We start from the raw sequence: 22355 nt of genomic DNA, 5'->3' as shown, positions 1-22355 counted from the left end.
TGGTATTCTCTTTAGCCTGCATTGCTAACTTCCTTTCATAATCTACTTTTGCCTTTCCTATGTGCCAGCAGGTAACCTTTCTCCTTAAATTCCCTCACAATTGTTTCTTTTTTTTTTGGCACTCCAGCTGATGCTATTTATCCATTTAACTCCCACTTGATTTACTCTCCTGACTGGGTATGCAGTCTGCCATTACCTCCCTCAAGCACTCCTTTACCAGGTTCTCCTAAGGAAGAAGTGGAGAATTTTTCAAGTCATTAGAGCAAGCAGATAACATAAAGAAAATAGAAAAAGTGGTCCTTGTTGAAGATTTAAATAGCAGAGTAGGAAATGAATTTCCCTAAGCATACAGAAACATTTTAAGAAAATTTGAAGAAAGAGGCAAGGCTAATTAATAATAATGGTAACTCCCACTTGATTTACTCTCCTGACTCTAGGTATGTAGTCTGCCATTACATCCCTCAAACACTCCTTTACCACTTCCCATGCACTATCAACATCAAGCTCTCTTGCAGATTGACATGCCATGGCACCAGGGCCAGTCCAAGAGTATCTGATGTCCCTAGGCAAAGAAAATTTAGGTGCCCCTATACATTGTGTCTCTCTATATATATTTGGTCATACACAAGCACACGTACACCTACATATGTGGATATTTATAAAAATAATATCATTATCAACATTAAAAAAAATTATTAATCAAAACCAATACGGTTTTTTATTATTAATCAAGGGTTTACTAATTTTTTCGAAGGTTATAATTTTTCCCTGAACCATATAGCAAAATCTGGCTTCCCGAAGTCTTAGCGCCCCTAGGTGATTGCCTAGGTTCTCCTAATGATAAAACTGGCCCTGCATGGCACTGATCCAAGCAATCTCATAAGCTTCTCATACTTACCAGCTCTGTAATTCCACATGTATACGCTGTCTTAACTGAAAATTCCACACTTTTGGCCACCTTCCAGATCAAGAAAATATGATCACTCTCACCAGTTGGTTGCAACATAGTCATATTCGTTATAGACAGATTCTCAGATGCAATTACTAGATTGAGCACTCTCGAATCACTAGTATTTTCCATCACATGCTGTCTCGGGTAATTATCCCTTAGTAACTGCATAAAATCCATTTCCTTCCTTTCATGTGTCCTCTCCTCCTCCTTCCAGTCTATGTTCCCATAGTTGAAATCCCCGACAATAATTATCTGTCCTCCACTCATTGGTGATGCATATAATCTTCAACATCTTTTCCATCTCCTGGTCTATACCAGCATCCAACTGTATATTTTGTTCTGCTAGCCTCAATCTCACACCAGATAGCCTCAAATGTGCTATTTTTACTGGCCTGCAGTTGAACTTCTACACTCTTTGGTTGCAGTTCATTGATAACACTCATCAATAACACTCCTCCCCCAAATTCTTTCCTCTCTGTCCTCCCAGAACACATTATACCCTTCACATTTTATACCACTATCTATATCATTTTCTGTTAGCCATGTCTCACTAATGCCAATAACCTTTGCCCAGGATGAGCCAACCAATATCAAAAATTCCTTCTTCCTGTTCCAAATGCTTCTGGCATTAGTGTGCATAAAGTGCAAAAGCACCCTTAGGCCCACTACTATCCTGCCGCTTTTTAACAGCTTGTCCCCCCCCCCCTCCCTTAAAGCTCTAGTTTCCCTGATTATGCACATCCAATTTCACTTCATTCAACAACACTTGGAATTCTAATCTGATGCAAACCATCCTTCTTGTATAAGTCGTTTCACCCATCAAACTCACTCCACACATCCACAAACTCCACACCACTCCTCCTGCATAACCTATGCATCGAGTCATTCGCTATTTTAGTCCTCCTTCTCAGCTCTACTCTGTCATACCACAGTGACTCTCTCTCTCTCTCTCTCACTCATTTCTTTTGCTACTTGCAGTAATTCTTTCATGTCCTCTCTTATGCCATACTTTTCTCCTTTTAAATCATTTGTTCCAGCCACTACGATCATTTCTTTCGCCCTACCCTTTGTGCTCTAATAGCCTCACTAACATCATTAATTTTTGCACCAGGAAAGCACAGTTTTGTCAAACTCTCATCAATCACACCTTTATGATTGAATTGCCATACAACACTCGCCCTTTGATTTTTCTTTCTCTCAGTCAAGCCCTCATTTTTCTTATCTTGCATTTCTTTCTTTCCGTTATCAGATGATTCACTCGCCAGACATTTCTGTATTCACTCCAGCTGCCGCTTTGCCCTGTGCACCTCTCTACGTGATTGAGTTATCTCCCTCATTGCAAACCTGCTTTCTTCTACATCTTACTTTTGCTAACTTTCCTTTCTACATTCCTTGCTTTTGCTAATCTGTGCTTCTACATTCTTGCTTTCATTAGCTTTTGCTTCTACATTCTTGCTTTCATTAACTTTTGCTTCTACATTCTTACTTTCATTAACTTTTGCTTCTACATTCTTACTTTCATTAACTTTTGCTTCTGCATTCTTGCTTTCTGTCACTCCATCAGTTTCACTAGCTTTCATTTGTTGCATTTATGCCATCTTTTATCTTTTCAATCTGTTTCGCATTTATTTCTTCATGGTCTAATAATATATCGCACTTTGTGCAAATCCTTACCTTTCATCGTCTCTCATCCATTCTCTCCACAAACTCATCCCTTACACTCTGCCATGCATACATATTACACTCACGACATCAAATCAATTTCAAAAAGTCTATTTCGTTAATGCTACTTGATTTTTGCACACCTAGTTGTACTGATCAACACTCGTGTGATTGACCTCAAATCTAACAATCTTTTGTTAAGACTGATATAGCAAATTACTGACCAATCAGCATATCAGGAGTTGTTGTCGAAGTATTGAAGAAGTTGGTCAAGTGCAAAATACAGGAATGGATAGATGGAAATGGAATACTGTATAGGGGCAGCATGGTTTTGTGAAGGATAGGTCATGCCTCAGTAACTTGCTCACGTTTTATAATACATTGACAGCTGAGTTCGATAAAGATAATGAGTTTACAGTGATACTGCTGGACTTCACAAAGGCCTTTGACAGGATACCACATGGAATTCTAATCAGTAAACTGCAGCACATGGGCATGGATATAGGGTTGGTGAGATGGATCGGAGAGTGGTTGATGGAGAGATATCAGAGAGTAGTTTATTGAGGAGTAGAGTCCAAAAGAAGGCCTATGACTAGTGGCATACTGCCAGGTTCTTTTCTTGGACTGCTACTGTTTAATTTGTTCATTAACAATATAATAATGGATCTGAGAGGAACTGTTCAGTTATTTGCCAATGATGCAAAGTTGGGTAGAGCAATAGTGGATATAGATGATATCAAAATTTTGCACAATGATTTGGATAGATTGCCAGACTGGACAAAGGAGAATGGATGTCAGTTTAATGTGGCAAAGTGTAAAGTTATGCATTTAGGGGTGAAAAGGTTGCCAACTGCATACCACATTGGTGGAACTGTACTCTAGGAAATTAATGAAGTCAGAGACTTGGGAGTGTTAGTGAATAGAGTTTAGTGAATAAAGTTTAGGGGGCACATAGCAAAAGTGACTAAACAGCTCATATCATTTGGTCACGGAAAAATACTTTGATGAGCAGAAACAAGCAGGTTATTGTTCCTCTTTGTCGAGCCTTGATAAAACCCCATCTTGACTATTGCATGCAAATCTGGACACCGGAGTTTCTTGACAATAAGGAAGAGACGGAAAGGATCCAGAGGTGAGTGACCAAGATGGTAAGAGGTCTATGGAATGAACCTTACAAGAAGAGGTTGAAGATTTGGTTGATATGCAGAAAAGGAGTGACATGATTGAGATATACAAATTACTGAGGTGGGGGGGGGGGGTTCTTACAAGATGAATTTAGAGGAAAATTTTCAGAACAGGACTTTTGGTGAGAGAACTAGAGGCCATCCAAGGAAGCTGAGTAAGAGTGTAGTTTGCAAGGGTGTTACAACTAGGTTTTTTGCTTGGAGAGTAGTGAATGAGTCGAATAAGTTGCTAGAGTCTGTTGTAGGTGCCATCACTGGGAAAGAGTTCAAAGCAAAGTATGATAGATACTGCACAAATGTTGGATAGTTCTTGAAATGATGTTTAGGGCCTCTCTTGATGAGTTTAAGGACTACTTGGAGTTGGCCATAATAATAATAACTTTGATAATAAAATTCTATCTCTTACATTAAGGCTATTTTAGTAATATATACAACCACTACCTAAAAAAATAGAAAATTATTATTATTATTAGACACTTCCAGGGAGTCCTAAGACTCATCAAGGGAGGGCACCAATTCTTTGTCTCCACCAGTCAACCTCATCCACAAACTGTCTCATCTACACCAATGCCATCTACTGTCCACCATCACCACTATTATTTTCACAGACAATCACAAACATCCATGCCTATGGCGGGATTCGAACCCGCACCCTTTTGGCTAGAGAGCAGATACGCTAACCACTCGACCAACCAGGCCGGCAAGGCCGAAAAGAAAGAACATTTTTTTTTTACGTGTTGTAGCTTGCTACGGTATATTGCTAGTTGCTTTGAATTAGCACTTGTGTATATATATATATATATATATATATATATATATATATATATATATATATATATATGTTCATGATGTTCTTGAAGATGACTTTAATGTGAATGTCATACGTTGGTTGCACATGATTACTAAATAACTTAAGGAATTTAAATATAAAGAGCCAATAGGCTTCATTTCGGTGATATAAACATTATTTAAATTAAGGGGATATTAAATCCCACATTGTTTTAAAACCGAATAAGAAACTCAAAGATTGGAATCAGAGAGATTCTTTCTCTGTGATTCCAAACTTTGAGTTTCTTATTCGGTTTTAAAACAATGTGGGATTTAATATCCCCTTAATTTAAATAATGTTTATATTGCCGAAATGAAGCCTATTGGCTCTTTATATTTAAGTAACTTAATGGTAGCACCTTTTTGACAACTCATATAGCAGAGTATATAAGTTCTTTTTGCTATACCCTTTGGTATTTATTTGGTCTAGCTACTCACTGATGAAGCCTCAATAAAGGCTGAAACGGTCTGGGTAGTGACCTCCCACCATAATGTAATAACAGCATACATTTTCCTGGGAAATGTGTTTTTACATTACGGAAAATACCAAGAATAGTGATCAGAACTTTACCACCTTTGCTGCGAGTTGCCCGAGATTGTACTACGTGCTAGGACTACTTGCATTAGGTTACGCTAGTAATCGACGATACTTTTATCATCATCAGTTGCATCAGTCTTGGGACTGGTAGCTCAGCAGCAATTTCCTCCATTCCGCTCTGTCATTGGCTTTCTTCTTAACCTGTTGGTAACTCCTCAAACCTGTGCTGTCTTTGACTTGGTTAAGAAAGCTTTTCCTTGGTCTGCCTCTTCTTCTTCCTCCCTCTATTTTGCTTTCAGTTATTCTTTTCACAAGTCCATCATGTCGAAGTATATGTCCAAACCACCTATCCCTTCTAATTTTGATCGATTTTATTAGAGTTCTTGTTTTGTTTATCTCTCTCAGGACTTGTTCGTTTGATTTTTTTTCTGTCCATTTTATTTTCATGCGATGCCAGCACCACATTACAAAAGCCTCTAATCTTCTTACATCTTCTCTGCCTAGAATCCAGGTTTCACATCCATACAGTGCAATACTCCATATTAATGTCTTTACTAATTTTTTTTCAATTGTAGGTTGAGGTTTCTTGTTAAAATGCTTTTCATCTTAGAGAATTGAGCTTTTGCATTGTTTATTCTTGATCTTATGTCTTCTCTTGTTCTGCCATCTTCTGTTATTAGGCTACCTAAATATTTAAAGCTTTTCACTTGTTTTATTTGTTCCCCGCTGATGTCTATATGCTCTATATTGATAGGGATTTTGCCTGTAACAATTATTTTAGGCTTATCTGTGTTGATTTTCATTTTATATTTTTCAAGGTTATTATTTAGTAATTCTAGCATTGTTTTTAATGTTCTTCTGTTTTCTGCTAAAGGGCTATGTCATCAGCAAATCTTCTACACATGACTTGCTCACCATTTATCTTTATGCCACTATTTATTTTCTCTTTAGTTTCCTGAATGGCCTTTTCAATATATAAATTAAATAAAAGTGATGAAAGTATACATCCTTGTCTTACTCCACTGCTGATATTTATTATTTTCTCCTTATCATTGATTTTAATCCATCCATTTTGATTTTTGTAAATTTGATAAATTATTTTCCTATCCCTCAAATCTATGCCGATATTAGTTAAACAGTTTAGGAGTATTTGCTGGTTTACTTTATCAAATGCTTTCTCTAAATCAAGGAAGCAAATGTAAGTATTTTGACTAAGGTCTAATCTCTCTATTATTGTTCTTAAACAGAATATTGTCTCTCTTGTTCCTTTATTCTTTCTGAATCCAAATTGGTCTTCATCCAATAGACAATCTATTTTTGAATAAATTCTATTTTGAATACTTTTTAGCAGAATTTTGCTAACATGTGGGATTAAAGCTATTGTTCTAAATTGGCTGCATTTGTTTGCATTATTATTTTTTGGTATCGGTATTATGGTTGATTTCATAAACTCCTTTGGTATTTCTCCTCTGTCATAGATTTGGGCTATTAATTGAGAGTAAGGTTTTTGTCTCATCACCTCGATTTTGTAGCAGTTCTATAGGAATATTGTCTACGCCTGGACTTTTTCCCTTACTCATTTTGGACAGTGCTTTATCAAATTCTTCTCGCATTATTGGGGGTCCTAGATTATCTTCATTTTGATTTTCTATGCTGATATCAACATCAATATATTTGATAACATCGATACTTTTATAGTTTACTATATTCGGCATGAATCTCTCTGATTCCAATCTTTGAGTTTCTTATTTGGTTTTAAAACAATGTGGGATTTAATATCCCCTTAATTTTAATAATGTTTATATCACCAAAATGAAGCCTATTGGCTCTTTATATTTAAGTAACTTAATGGTAGTACCTTTTTGACAACTCGTATAGCAGAGTATATAAGTTCTTTTTGCTATACCCTTTGGTATTTATTTGGTCTAGCTACTCACTGATAAAGGCTGAAACTGGTCTGGGTAGTGACCTCCCACCATAATGTAATAACAGCATACATTTCCTAAGAAATGTGTTTTTACATTATGGAAAATACCAAGAATAGCGATCAGAACTTTACCACCTTTGCTGCAAGTTGCCCGCGATTGTACTACGTACTAGGACAACTTGCATTAGCTCACGCTAGTAATCGCCAATACTTTTATTGTTTAGTATATAATCGGCATGAAACTCTCTGATTCCAAATTTGAGTTTCTTATTCGGTTTTAAAACAATGTGGGATTTAATATCCCCTTAATTTAAATAACTTAAGGAATTCATAACGTATACTGGAATGGAATATAAATTAAAATAAACTTTAATATATACGTCCTATATTTCGGCAACGTCACGTTGCCATCTTCATGGGAACATAAGATTAAGACACATGCATACAGGCACTAAAATCAGCAAATAAGGTCGAAGCAAGGAAATTACTGTTTTTCCTAAAGTCCTAATGGTTCCCCCCCCCCCCCCTAGCGGGCTATATTAGGTATTCTTAGCCATTGGGCTGAAGTTCTCAAGATATACGTCTCCCTTATATGCACTATTGGATATGTTGGTTTTTGGTGGTCTTGCTTTGGTGAGAACACAGGCTATATCAAGAAATTTGATAATTTAAAAAAGAACTCTACCCCCCGCCGAACCAAAACTACCATTCAACATGGTAGTCAACTTTTCTTCCGTTATTTTGAAGCCTGAAGCACTCAACACTCTGGCATGTGGCCACAATTTCGCCATTGTTCCTAGAAAAATACCGCCCGAAGAAATTATGATCCAGATTGAACGTGGGATTCGCCACCTTCCAAACCACATCAGCAACAATATTAGACTGGATGTAGCCTGTGTTCTCACCATAGCAAGACCACCAACTCATCCAATAGTGAATATAAGGCTCTACAGGAAATGAAGAAAGACAAAGAAATAATCACTAAAGCGGATAAGGGGAACGCCACCATGGTGCTCAATCATACTGACTACAAAGGTAAGCTTAATGCTTTATTATTAGATCGGGCTACTTACCTCCCCATTGAATACAATCCCACGAACTCACAAATCAGAAAATTCCATAGGCTCCTTAAGAAGGTCACTTCTTAGCCTGTGGAAGTTACTAACAAATTAAAACCTTTTAATGCTAGAAACCCCCCTCCGATATATATGGGCTCCCAAAAATACATAAACAAAATGTGTCATTACGTCCCATAGTGAATGGCATTGATTCCCCCCCACATACAAATTAGCCAAAGCGCTCACACACTATACTGGCAACACACCATCTCATATAAAAAACTCAGCCCACTTCAAAGCCAGTATAGAAAATCTTACACTCCAACATACTGACATAATGGTCAGTTTTGAAGTCTCCTCTTTATTCACAAATGTCCCACTCAAGGAAACCTTATAGCTCATCTAAGCCAAATTTCCTCCCGATATCTCAGCCCTATTTCAGTTCACAATGAACTCAGGTTATTTCGTTTGGCAGGGAAAATTTGACAGATAGAGGGGACAGCCATGGGTTCACCACTCTCCCCACCCTTGTCCAATTTCTTTATGGAGACTTTTGAAGAGAAAGCCTTAAACTTCCCCACAGAAACCTACCATATGGCTTTGCTACATTGATGATGTGTTCACTATTTGGCCACATGGCTCTGATACACTCCTCTCCTTCTTAACACACTTAAGCAACCAACACTGCAGAATCAAGTTCACCCTGGAAAAAGAGAAAAACAACAGCCTCCCTTTCCTAGACACACTAGTCACCCACCATCCTAATGGAACCTTGGTTTTTTTCATTTTATAGAAAACACACCTGTACAGGCAGGTACATTCACCAACAATCTTCCCCCACACAACAATATGGAGTTATTAAGACACCATACAACAGGGCTAAATTAATCTGTTCAAATGACATGCCCTAACCACTGAACTAAATCACATCCTTAATGCTTTCTCAGCCAATGGCTACAACCCCCAAAAAATCCAAAAAATATTAAAACTAGTAAACCACAGCCCCTCCCCCCCCTTCACAAAAAAGATTACTCTAAATCCATCGCCATTCTCTACATCCAGGGCACCTCGGAAAAAATTACCAAAATTTTTTCCAAGACTGAATAAACATGACCTGACCTCTTGTTACAGACCATATAGAAAATTGATATCCCTTATCCGCTCCACTAAAGACCAACCACTTCTAGACCTACCTGGTGTATACCAGGTCCCTTGCAGCTGTAAGCTGTCCTGCTTTGGCCAAACAGGCAGGACAGCGAATATCAGAATTTCTGAACACAAGGATTACATCCGGTTTCACCAGTACAGCTGCTCTGGGCTGGCAGACCATGCCCTGGATACATGCCACAGAATACGGTGAAAGAAAGCAACAGTAATACACCGCAGCAAGTATAAATTTAAAAGACTATTCATAGAATCAGCCTCAGCCCTAAGAAACATGCCAAACCTCAACAAATTTGGATGAATGAGACTGCCCCAAATTTGGGAGCCGTATATCTTGAAAACTTCAGCCCAGCGGCCAAGAATACCTAATATAGCCCACTAGGGGGCATCATCAGGACTTTAGGAAAAAACAGTAGTTTCCTTGCTTTGACCTCATTTGCTGTTTTTAGTGCCTGCATGTACGTGTCTTAATCTTATGTTCCCATGAAGATGGCAACGTGACGTTGCCGAAATATAGGACGTATATATTAAAGTTTATTTTAATTTATATTCCAGTATACGTTGTGAATTCCTTAAGTTATTTAGTAATTAAATAATAGAACAAGTGAAATCAAATGGTGAACAACATTTTAAATACTTCAGGAATTCAGATTAACTCAAAAGAATAGCAGAAAATGAAGTGAAAGGGCAGTTACCACAAGGCAAACAAGATTTTTTGATGTTTAAACAGAACAATATGGAAAAATAGGAATTTAAATATTGAAAGTGAGACAAGTGTACATAAAGTATAGCAGGATTGTTTTTAAATTATGTATATGGAATAAGATCTGAAAGATCAGTTATTGTTTCAATAGTAGTTAAACACTACTACTAAAGAAATGAAAACACTTAAAAACAAAACAAAATTTTGATAAGATCAAAAATGAAGAGATATACAAAAAAAGTGTGCTGTTACAACTGGGAAATGAATGGATAGCAAAACGAATGGCAAAGCATGTTAATAGAATAATTAGAAAAATAAAAGACCATTTGTAAAACAATTGGTTGAACATTGTTTGCAACAGGTTGACTTAAGTCAAAACAGAAGAAGCTTATAAGAATAAGATCCATATGTTCTTTTCGATTTCATATATATATAAAAAAAATAATGTTTCTAATTGTTTTTAGTTTCAGATTCCTTGTAATAGTACTTATTTAGATGTTGCTTAATTTTATTTTAGATACACTGTATGAAGATTTTTTTATACTTTTTTAAAAGTATTCATAGTAATGCTTAACAGTATAAACAACATCAAGAGGAAAATACATTTATTAAACTAGTTTTCTACATAGCATCATCAGAGCACAATGATAACTATGACAGGCACAAGCACTAAACTAAGTAATTGTAGAAACAATTTACATTGTAACCAGCACCTAATTTCCTTACATGGCACCCTCTGTGGGTCAGATAACTACAAAGCTAATTTAGAGAAGTCTAGCTATTAGGTCTTAAAATGAAAGTTTTCCAGATTTTTGGTAAATTAATGCAGCCATACTTGTTGAGGTTGGCAGAGTGCTTCGTAGCTGATGCTGATTCTAAGAATAGCCTCTCAGACCTGTAATGACTTATATGCAATATAGATGTTTTTCTCCATGTGATCCTATGTGAAAGAGTATCCAGAGCATGGTCTGCCAAATCTGACTTGCCTACAGATGATCTCGAATGTAAATTTTATGTTCTTCAAGGCAGATGTTAACTGATCTACCAGTGTGTCAAAGTTGGCTAAGCTGCAGGCACAAGGAACTTTATACACTCCAGGATGTTCAAGAGGACAATCTATGATGAAGGATGAAGGTTGCTAGCTGAAATGTAAGGACATTAGCTGTCAGTTACAGTTTAAATTTTTTCTACAATTACTTAGTTTAGTGCTGTTTGTGTCATCACAGTTGAGTAGAAAACCAGCAAATTGTTAGGGAGTTTAATAAATGTATTCTTTCCTGTTGTGTTGTTTATACCATTAAGCATTATTATAGATAATGAATGATACCTAAGCCTTTCTTTAATATTTCTTTAATGTTAAATTTACAGGGAACAGCATTTGTTCTTGGTCTTAATTTGAAGCAGCGGTTTTGCTTAAGAGTGCAGTCAGCTGATAGCGATCAGAAAATTTTGAAACCAGTGCAGGAGAGTTGTGTTCAACAGACAATTTGTGATGGCTTACTACGATTTTTATTTTATCGACTTGCTTTTAATGCACCAAGTAAGAAAAATGTTTTGGTTTCTGATTCACATCTTTTGCCTTCCTCTTCTTCTGCTTTGGCTGAAAGCTGTGCATCTAAGGATGAATCTAATCACTATTCTTCAAGGAAGGTAATGAATCTGTTTTTAAACTTAATTATTTTAAATAGATTTGAATGTATGCGCACTCACTCACACATACATACATACCCCTGCACAAAACTTGCTTTGACATTATTGTAGTTAAAATATCCATTTCTGCAAAAAACTTATTTTTCATTTACATTGTCATTGTTTCATGGCATATACCTCTACAGAAAATACAAATGCTATAACACACATTTTTATGAGTTTTAACTGAAGGTGAGATAGCTAATTTTATATGCAGATGTCAGAGTTTTTGTTTTATTTTTCCTCTTCCAGAAACTTGGATTTTAACTTCTGTGGAACAGACTGATCAGCTCTAGAGAAAATGTGCAGCTGACAGACACAATATGTATTGTTCACGTCTAGTTGCCTCTTTGTAATATTAAACAAACTGATTTCAACATATTATGATTTCAGTATTAATATTCTTTGGATAGCTTTCGAAGAAAATGGAAAGAAAATTTTGTTTGCATGACAGACTGGTTTCTCTTGACTAGAAGACATTTACGCAGATGTCTAGTGAATAGTCAGAATACTGTTTGGTAGATGAAAAAGAGGGGACACAATAGAAACATATAAGTTATTAAAAGAATTTTATAGGATTGATACTGAATGCTTATGAGAGAGGGGGGTCTAGAAAGTTCTGATAAACACCTAAAACAAAAATTACTTATTTTTATATCTTCTTATATATCCTAAAAGAAAAAATATTTTCTGAATAAACATTTTTTATGAAAAATTTTTAGATGAAAAAACGCTTTTGTTCTAGGTGTTTATCAGAACTTTTCTACCCCCCCCCCCCTCCTATTTCAGTACATGTTAAGAAATATGAAAACAATGGATCACTTCTGGAAATTATGTAAGAATGTGGTTAGCAAGTGGGTTAGGACTAAATTTTTTGCATCGAGAGTGGTAAATGTGTTGCTAAAAGTGGTTGTGAGTACTTTTTCGATGAATGAGTTCAAGGAGAGATGTGATAAGCATTGAGTAAACAATGGTTAGAGTGGGCCTACTATGATAAATCTTTGACATTCATGGAGATGTCGAAGAAATAATAATAATAACACCTTAACAGAATAAGCATTCACTTCCCCCTGAAAGTATTCTTAAATTTTCAAAGATATGAATAGAAATATTCGAAATATTTAGGTGTTGATGATTATTCATAATGTCAACATCATCATCAAATTCCTGCCTTGTACCCTCAAGGGGTGTACAGGATATGACAGTACTACATGAAAAAATTACATCATTACTAACTTCCTATCTACAATTTTCCTCCAAATCAGTCTGTTACTTGTCAAGACTCCAACATTATCAGATCTTATATTTCTATCGTCTAAGGCACTTTGTACCGTATCAATCCACCTATATCTTGGTCTTCCTCTGGGTCGTTTTCCTGCACCTGGCAGAGAACACTTGTTTTGCTAATCTTTCCTCTCCCATTCTATTTAAGTGACCATACCACCTGAGATTAGCTCTGCTAACGCATTCCTGGATGCTGACAATGTCAAGTTCTTTCCTAATATCCTCATTTTTAATATGATATTGCCATTGATGCCATCTGTTCACGCCTCTAATCTTTCTCAGGACTCTCATATCTGCGGTCTCTAGTCTTTGGTCAAGTGTTTTACTTCTGATCCAGCTCTCAGATCCATAAGTTAAAACTGGTTTGAACACTGTCTTGTATACAGCTAATTTAGTGTTCAAACTAATTTCTTTCTTATTCCATATGAATTTATTCAATTGACTGACCACCATATACCAGCTTTGTTGATTCTGTTGTCTATTTCTATATTTAATTTACCATCTTCAGTAAAAATCGTGCCTAAGTAGCTGAAATGTTTTACTTGTTCCACAGGTTCTCCATTCACAACACAGTTGACATTTTCAATGATTCTGCCTATTTTCATTGTTTTTGTCTTTTTATTGCTGACCTTCATACCATATCTATTACAACAGCTATTCAATTTAGTCAGAGAATCTTGCAGACTTGTAGCGGATTTATTTAGAAGTATAACATCATCTGCATAAAGCAAAGAGCTGACATTAACATCTCCAATTTTGATATCAGGTTTAATACCACATTCCTTCATAATATGATCCATATAGATAATGAATAACAGAGGGGATAATGTACACCAGATTTAACATTAAACCATCTTCCTGTACTTCCTTCAATTCTAACTGCTGACTTACAACTCAAATAAAGACTAAGTATTGCTTGATATAATGCCCCAATGACACCATATAACTGCAGCGTATTGAATGGCTTCTCTCTTGGCACCTTGTCATATACCTTTTCCAAATCGACAAAACTGAAATACAGATCTTTGTTATATTCCCATGCTTTCTCGACTATTTGTCGTAAAGTGAAGATCTGATCCTGACAGCCTCTATTTGGCCTGAATCCAGCTTGTTCTTCACCAAGCTTTTCTTCCACAATTCTTCTCAACCGTTTCTCAAGTATACTTGCATAGATCTTGTCAGGAACACTCAGTAGGGAAATACCTCTGTAATTCTCACATTCAGTTTTATTTCCCTTTTTATATATGGGTACTATGAGAGCTCTACTCCAATCATCGGGAATTCGTCCCTCTGTCCAGGCTTTCTGAACTATGCAGTGCAGCCACTGTAAGACTCTTATACCACCATACTTCAGCATTTCTGGTCGAATATCATCTACTCCTGCCGCCTTTCCACATTTCAAGCCTTTGATGGCTTTTTCTACTTCAAGTATGGATATGTATTCCTGACTGCATGCCTGGTCAGTGTTTTTTATCACTGTGCTGTCATCACTGCTTCTTTCATTTAGCAGTTTTTCAAAGTAATTACTCCATACTTCAAGGATATCTTTTTCTCCTGTTTTCATGTCACCTTTATCATCTCTAATTCCTTTTACAGCACTCTTTCCTCCATTCCTAAGCTTCTTCAACAGCCTCCAGAATATTTTGCCACCTTCTTGATATTTATTTTCTATATTCTTGCCAAAGTCCTCCCATGACTTTTGTTTAGCTAGTTTTACACACTGTTTAGCTTTCTTACATTTGTCTCTGTATTCTGTAAGAGTAAAAGTTGACTTATTTGCCAGGAACTTTTGATATGCTTTCTTCTTTTCCTTCACTGCCTCTTTAACTTCCTGTGTCCACCAGGGAGTTCTGATTTTTTTATCCTTGCACACAACCTCACCACATGCCTCTCTGGCAGAATCAATCAATGTTTTTTTCAGAGTTTGCCACTGAATCTCCAAGGTTTGATTCCTGTTCTCAAACTCTTTCATTTTCTTTTCAATAATCTTTCTGTATTTTAGTCTACAGTTCACATCTGAGAGCTGCTCAACTTTTATTCGCTTTAAAACTTTCTTACATGTTATTCTTTTTAATATGAAATTCAATTTTATCCTGCTCAAGACAAAATAGTGATCACTTCCAATTTCAAATCCTCTGTACACTCTGGTGTCCTGCACCAGGGAGAAAACATCACTATCAACAATAACATAGTCAGTGAGACTTTTCTTATTCCTAGCCTCTTCTCTCCATGTGAATTTGTGCACATTTTTATTTTGGAACATGGTGTTAGTAATAACCAGTCCATGTGCTGAGCAGAAATCCAACAGATATTTGCCATTATTATTAGCTTTGCTCTTTTCTCCAAATTTTCCCAAAATATTTTTGTATGTCTCAGAATCATTTCCTACTCTGCTATTTAGATCCCCAACAAGGACCAACTTTTCCTTTTTCATTGTGTCAGTTGCTTTTTCTAAAGAGTCAAAAAATTCCTCCACTTCTACCTTAGTAGAACCTTCTGTGGGACCATAGGCACAAATAAGTCTCATTGTCCAGTTCCCCATTCTCATATTTGCCCACATTACTCTACTTGAGACTGACTGCCATTCAAGAAGATTAGCCTCGTATTTTGTGTTGAATACTATGGCTACTCCTTTTCCTTGATTGTCATTGCCTGAATATAACATTTTGTATATATTGCTCAGAAAGATCTCAGCAGTTTTGGTCTTTTTTGTTTCAGTCACCCCTATTATGTCGATCTGGTACTTATCTAATTCCTCAGCTAGCTCCATTTCTTTGCCATTCAGGCTTCTTACGTTGATAGTACCGATCTTTAACTCTGGTGATGTTGAGTTGGGGTTTGTTTTCAGATTTGTTCCAGTAGCTGACTTTTCGCTGTTCGCCCTGGTTCCCTGGAGAAAACAACGGAGGCCTTGTTTAACCGGGCGACGCCCCAGCCGGCATGAAATTTTGTCATGTTGTACCATCATTTTTTATTTTGGTTTAACCAATAAGAATACAATTTGGTCGGCTAAATCCCAAATTGCCAGCCCATCCTCGTTCGTTCAGTATCAAAGTAGATACCCAACAGGGTGCACCACGAGAAGGTGAGGATTGGACATTAGGTCAGAAGCCCTGGTCGGTTCTCCACATTCCTTTAAAGGCTATGTGGAGGTCTCCTCTCAGTTATACAGCTTTGACCCTTAAGCACCCCTTAAGTAATGTCAACTTTGCTGTATGAATAACACCAAAAGAATAAAATAAATTATTAAGTTAAAAACATTTTTCATTTCAAATCAACTTCTTGAGTGTATAAAAATGCCTTTGCTATTAAATACACAGCACTCATTCAGATACATTCGGAAGCAGTTTAAATTGCAGTTTGAATTATTCTCAAGGATGCTGTGGTAGAATGTTAGTTCTATCATGACACCCCTCCCCCCTCAAGAACCAGAAAAAAGGAAGTTCATTCAGAAATGTTAATTTAGAGGTGATCTTAGAATGCCTTTCTCCCAGATATTCAGTAAATTAATGCAGCCATACTTATTGAGATTAGGAGAGTGTTTTGTAGTTCATGCTTACTCTAAAATTAGTCTCTCAGATTTGTAATGACTTCTGTGTAGTACATCAGTCCTTCCATAAAATTTTGGGTGTTGCAGTATCCTGAGTATGTTCTGCCAGTTCTGACTTGCCATAATGATAATGGCAAATGTATTTTATATATTATTCAAGAATATATTAACAGAATCTTCCAGTTTGTCCATAGTAGGGTAAGATGCACATGCACATAGACCTCTTTATTCTCCAGGATGTGGGACGAAGTATGTCCTTAAGAGGAGAATGTTTCCAGTTGGATGTAAATATGGCATGGTGATTATGAACAACTTCAGCTATTTTTTCAACTGAACTGTAAACTAGTTATACTGATTCGAAAGAAGTCAATGGACACGATAGTCTGAGGAACAAATGACCATGGCATCCACCTTAATAAGATGTAAGACCTTCTTTTAATGCAGCAATCCTATGGGACATACTTTCCACAGGCATACAGTAGTGATCAATGGGAATTTTTGAAGATTCTTCCTGTAGGCATGAGGTCATGGACTGCTGTGAAGCAGATGTTCCTTGACCTCACCTGATGATCTAGTTCATTCCACAGATGTTCAATAGGATTGAGATCAGGGCTCTGTGGAGGCCAGTCAAGTGTGGTTATGTTCATGCCCATAAACCACACAGTTACAGTAGCAACCTTATGACATGGTTCATTGTCTTGTTGCAAGAGACAGTGGTCAGTTCTGTAGGAATGCCACATAGTAGGAAGCATTCCATTGTCCAGACTGCTCAGACACCTCTTGGAGGTCACTGTTTGTGGCACCACAAACAAAAGTCTGAGGAAAAACCAGGAAAAACAGGACCATACTATCACACTGCCACCTCCAAATTTCATAGTTGGGGGTTATGCACTGCAGCAAGAGATGTTCATCAGATATTTGCCACACCCATCCATCTCCCCGGTAGAGGGTGTAGTATGATTTGAAGCTCCTTAACATGCCTTTAAGCATGTCCAAGCTTCCACGTCCCACTGTACATGTTCTTTGCACCACTGAAGACAATGCTGCATGTTGGTTTGGGTAATGTGGGGCTTGTATATTGTGGTCCTACCATGGAAACCCATGTTGTGAGCCTAGGTTCTGAATGGTTTTGTTTAGATTCATGTTCCAGTCAGTGCCCAGACTCTGCGTTCAGTGTATCAGCTGATGAATGGCTGGTTTTACCTATTATCCTTCATAGCACACTACAGCCACGTTCAGTGAGCATGGTGGGTTGTCCACTGTGGCTAGCACTTGCAGTTGATTTCCTGCTCTTCCATCTCAGCATGCTATCACTGATTTGTTGACCTGGGATGGCCCAATTTGTCACCAATTTGCCAAACAGATAGGCCTGCAACATGGCATCCTATCATAACACCTCATCCTATTAATGGACACAACAGTGTCCATTGACTTCTTTCCAAACAGTGTTTAAGAGATGGGAATAATTTTACTGTGATCCTCTGTAACAGATAGTGGATGGGGAGACATAAAGTGTGGCCAAGATAACTGAGTTCTGTAGCAAGAGCTGTATTATTAAAACAAATAGCCGTGATGGTGACTGCTTATGTAAGTATATTTTATTGTGTATAAGCATTCTTTTTTCTATTGTGAAGCGTTTTTTGGATATTAGTTATTTAAATGCACTAAAAATGTATGCAATTTGTCTTAGATATGGGATGAAGATGCAAATACATAATCTACATAGCACAGTAAGACCACTTAAGTGTAGCACCATTGAATATTTTTTTCTCTAGGTATTCTGTACTGAAGTTGGCTGATTAATGACACTTTTCTTATTTGAATTATTCAAATTCATCATCATCATCATGATTGTCAATGATTTAGGCCTAGAGTGGCCTGTTCTGGCCTTAGAAATCATTGTTGAATCTCTTAAGAGGACGCCCTGGTTTTCTTTTTCCTAACGGTTTGTAATTTAAGTCTTGTTTTAGTAATCTTTCTGTTTTCATTCTTTGAACTTGTTCCATCCATTTATGTTTATATTTTTTAATTTTTCTGTTACTGATTCCTGGTTTAATTCTTTCATAATTTCTTCATTTCTTTTGTGATCAAATAGAGTATACTTTGCAATTTTTCTCATAAAAAAATGCAGTTTTTCCTCACATATGAAAAGTTAAATTTTCATAGCATATATACTAACAGCTGGATGGGGGCTACAGTTCAGTCTTGCCACAGAACTCGGTTATCTTTGCCAAACCTTTTTAGCCATTAGCTACAATCCCTATAAACACAAACAAAGCACCAACATTCCTCTTATCCCCACCTCATCTGATACACAAGATCATAGCAACAAAATTTCTATCCCTCATATCTGGAATACAACTGAAATGATGGGTGTGATGGTCTTCATAAATTCACTTATAACTTCATTCATTAGACGAACAACCTCTTCTGCATCTGTAACCCTCATGCCATCTGGATTTAGAAGAGTTATTCTTTCATATTCATTCTTTCTTTTGCTTGCTGCATATTGATAGAATTCTTGTGGGTTGTCTTTAGCACGCAGAGCCAGTTTCGTTTCATACTCAGACTTTGCTTTCCGATTATAAGCCTGCTGCTTATAATGTTCATAACGGACGTCATCCTTATGCACATGATATTCCTTCCACATTGTCCTTTTCTTACGAATCTCTTGCTCAGTAAGATTACACATCCATTTGACTCCTACCCTATTTATTCTTCAAACTTTCGGAACACATTCTGATATCGAAGCATTTAAGTATTGTTTAAATGCTTCCCATGTAATGCTGATATTCTTTCCATCCAGCAACTGATCTCATTCCACTCAACTCAGTATACTCCTCAGTTGGTCATAATTTCCTGCTTTGTAGTTCGGCATGTAACATTTTTTGAATGGAACATTCATAAACAAGTGAGTACATCATGATTACTGTCACCAACCAGAGACAGAATAGTTACGTCTTTAATTGAAAGCTCTCTGACACTATAATCGAATCTAACACTCTTTGACCTCAAGTTCCTTCTGTGATATAAGTGGGTTGGTGCAGTTCAAACCCATGTTGTTCAATGGTCAGCTGTGTACTTATAATTTTAGTTTATTGTGAATAAAGTAACAGAGTAGTTATAGAGAGAAAAATAAAAACAAAAAAAAATTCTAAATGTTATTTCTTAAGATAAGCTTACATTGATGAAAACATCTTTATTGTCTTTCAAATTATTCTAGCAGCATAGACTGAACTGTTTTGTCTTTCTTAGAAATATAAGTTCTGGAAGGCATCCTTTTCCAGAATAAACTGGTTTTTCATCCACATCAAATATTTGCTGATGAGTGCATCTACCATCTTTTTTTTAAAAACATTGGGATATTTAGATGCTGCAGCATCATTTGCACTGGGTGCCTCACTTAGCATTATGCAGCTGAACTCAATTTTTAAATCAATCAAACTAACTAACACTTGCATTAAATGTTTCTTCTTCATTATTTTTCCTTCACTCTCTTTCTTCTTTTTCTTTCACTCAAACAAATTTAAAGCTTTTGTCTAAGTGGATGCTCTGCTAAGGGGAATGAATTTTTGATTGCAGTCCTCAGTCCATACAGTTAAAAGATTTTCTAGTTTTATTATTATAATGCTTCTATGCCTTGTAGTTGTTTGCAAACCACAAAATGCCAATTCAAATTTACCTTTTCTTTTTTTCCCTGTGTCTTAAAATATTCTGTAAAATAGTTCCAGGCCTATTTTTGAGTTGCTATGACCACATTCATGTTGTTCAATCACATCAAATTTTTGGTCTAATCTAATAATAAGCCTCTTCTTTTCTGATCTTGTAGTGTGATTAAAGAAGATATCTGAAGGAATCTTCCTTTTGTGTTTTCTTCTTAAAATGATTAAAACGGAGGAAAGAGGAAAGTCACTAGTGATGGGCTCATAGGGAGGAGTCTGTACTGAAGGTCATTTCTATTTGTATATTAATGATATTAGGATGGGTTTAACTGGTGATATGCAACTGTTTGCATATGATGTAAAATTGGGAAGAACAGTGCAGAGCTGATCAGATATTATGGCCTTACAGGAAGTTGAATAGATTGTATGAATGGGTAGGTAGGTTTAGCTGTCAGTTCAGTGTAAGATTTTGAAATTTGGTAAGCAATGATTGGATGCAAAGTATACATTTGGTTGGGAAACTTTAAAGGAGGGAGAAAGGAGGGAGAGAAGATGAGAGATCTGAGAGTGGTGGTGGTGGAAAGGGACCTGAAGTTCAGAGACTACATTGTACAAGTTGTGAAGTTGTCACATCAGATAATGGTAATAACACAGAGGAGTTTGACATGCAAAAATAAAGAGGCTATCATTCCATTGTATAAAGCTGCAGTTAGGCCTCATATGCATTATTGTGCACAGATTTGGTCACCAGGTTTTCATCATGATGAGGATAGGTTAGAAAGAGTCCAGTGAAGGTCCATAAAGGTGGTCTTTGGAATGTGGAGTATGAAGACAGATTGAAAGAATGTAAATTGCAGAGCATTGTGAATAAAATGAGATGGGGAGATATGATTGAGACATATAAGTTAGTTATTAAGGGGCTGTTATCAGGTTAACATTCTGGAATTTTTTAATAGAATGGCACAAGTAGGTAAAAACAAGAGACCATCCCTCGAAAATGTGTGAGGAGGATGTGAGCAGAGTGAAGAGAAGGTTCTTTGCATGGAGAGGATGGTGAGTGGAATGCATTGTCTGAGTGTGTTGTGAATGTAGACACATTGATGAGCTTTGTGTGTACATCCCACGATGAGTCTCTGACTCTGTGGAGGTTAGATTTTAATAATAATAATAATAATAATATTCCTGATATGTACCCTAAGGGGTGTACAGGTTAATTATGATAGTATTACATGAAAAAAGTTACACTATTACTAACTTTTAATCAACAATTTTCATCCAAATTAATCCATTATCTGTCAAGACAACAAACATGATCAGATCTTATATTTCTGTCTTTTAAGGCACTTTTTACTGTATATTCAACTACATCTTGGTCTTCCTCTGGTCTTTTCCTGCCAACCTGCAAAGAACACTTGTTTTGCTAATATGTTAGCTCTACTAACACATTCCTGAATACTAACTGGCAAGTCCTTTCTTAATATTCTCATTTTTAATGTAATACTCTCATTAAATGCCATCTGTTGAGATACTAATTTTTCTCATAACTCTCATATCAGTGGTCTCCAGTCTTTGATCAAGTGTTTTATTACTAACCCAGCTTTCAGATCTATAAGTGTTAATTGGTTTGAGCACTGTCTTGTGTACAGCTAATTTAGTGTATTCACTAATTTCTCTCTTATTCTGTATAAATTTATTCAAATGACTTCCTCCCATATTTTATTAATTCTGTTGTCTCTTTCCATATTAAATTTTCCATCTTCACTAAAAAGTATGCCTAAATAGCTGAAATGTTTTACTTGTTCTATAGGTTCATCATTCAGGATACTGTTGAGATTTTCAATCTTTTTTATCACTGATTTTCATACCAAATTTATTACAACATTTATTCCATTTAGTCAGGGAATCTTGCAGACTTGTGCTGGATTTATTCAGAATTATAACATCATCTGCATAAAGTAAAGAGCTAAGATTAACATTTCCAATTTTGATATCAGATTTAATACCATATTTCCTTCATAATGTGATCCATATACATAATGAATAACAGTGGAGATAATTTGCACCCTTGTCACACACCTGATTTAACATCACACCATCTTCCATCAAACTTTATCGTCCTAATTTACTGATGAATAATTTACTAATGAATAACAG

General features: G+C 36.4%; 1 protein-coding gene across 1 annotated transcript in view; it reads left to right on the top strand.

Moving 5' to 3' along the window:
- The window catches only part of LOC150106685 (uncharacterized), a 250285-nt gene that overhangs the window by 77766 nt on the left and 150164 nt on the right, over nt 1-22355 (top strand). Inside the window, exon 4 of the mRNA XM_090392633.1 lies at nt 11385-11666. Within this exon, the coding sequence (XP_090248759.1) occupies nt 11385-11666 (282 nt within the window). The remainder of the gene's footprint in view (nt 1-11384; nt 11667-22355) is intronic.

Source organism: Typopeltis vanoorti, chromosome 5 (assembly GCF_054136105.1).
Source record: "Typopeltis vanoorti isolate ZY-2024b chromosome 5, IOZ_Tvanoo_1.0, whole genome shotgun sequence".
Taxonomy (NCBI): Eukaryota; Metazoa; Arthropoda; class Arachnida; order Uropygi; family Thelyphonidae; genus Typopeltis; species Typopeltis vanoorti.
This window is presented reverse-complemented; position numbering and strand designations above follow the sequence as displayed.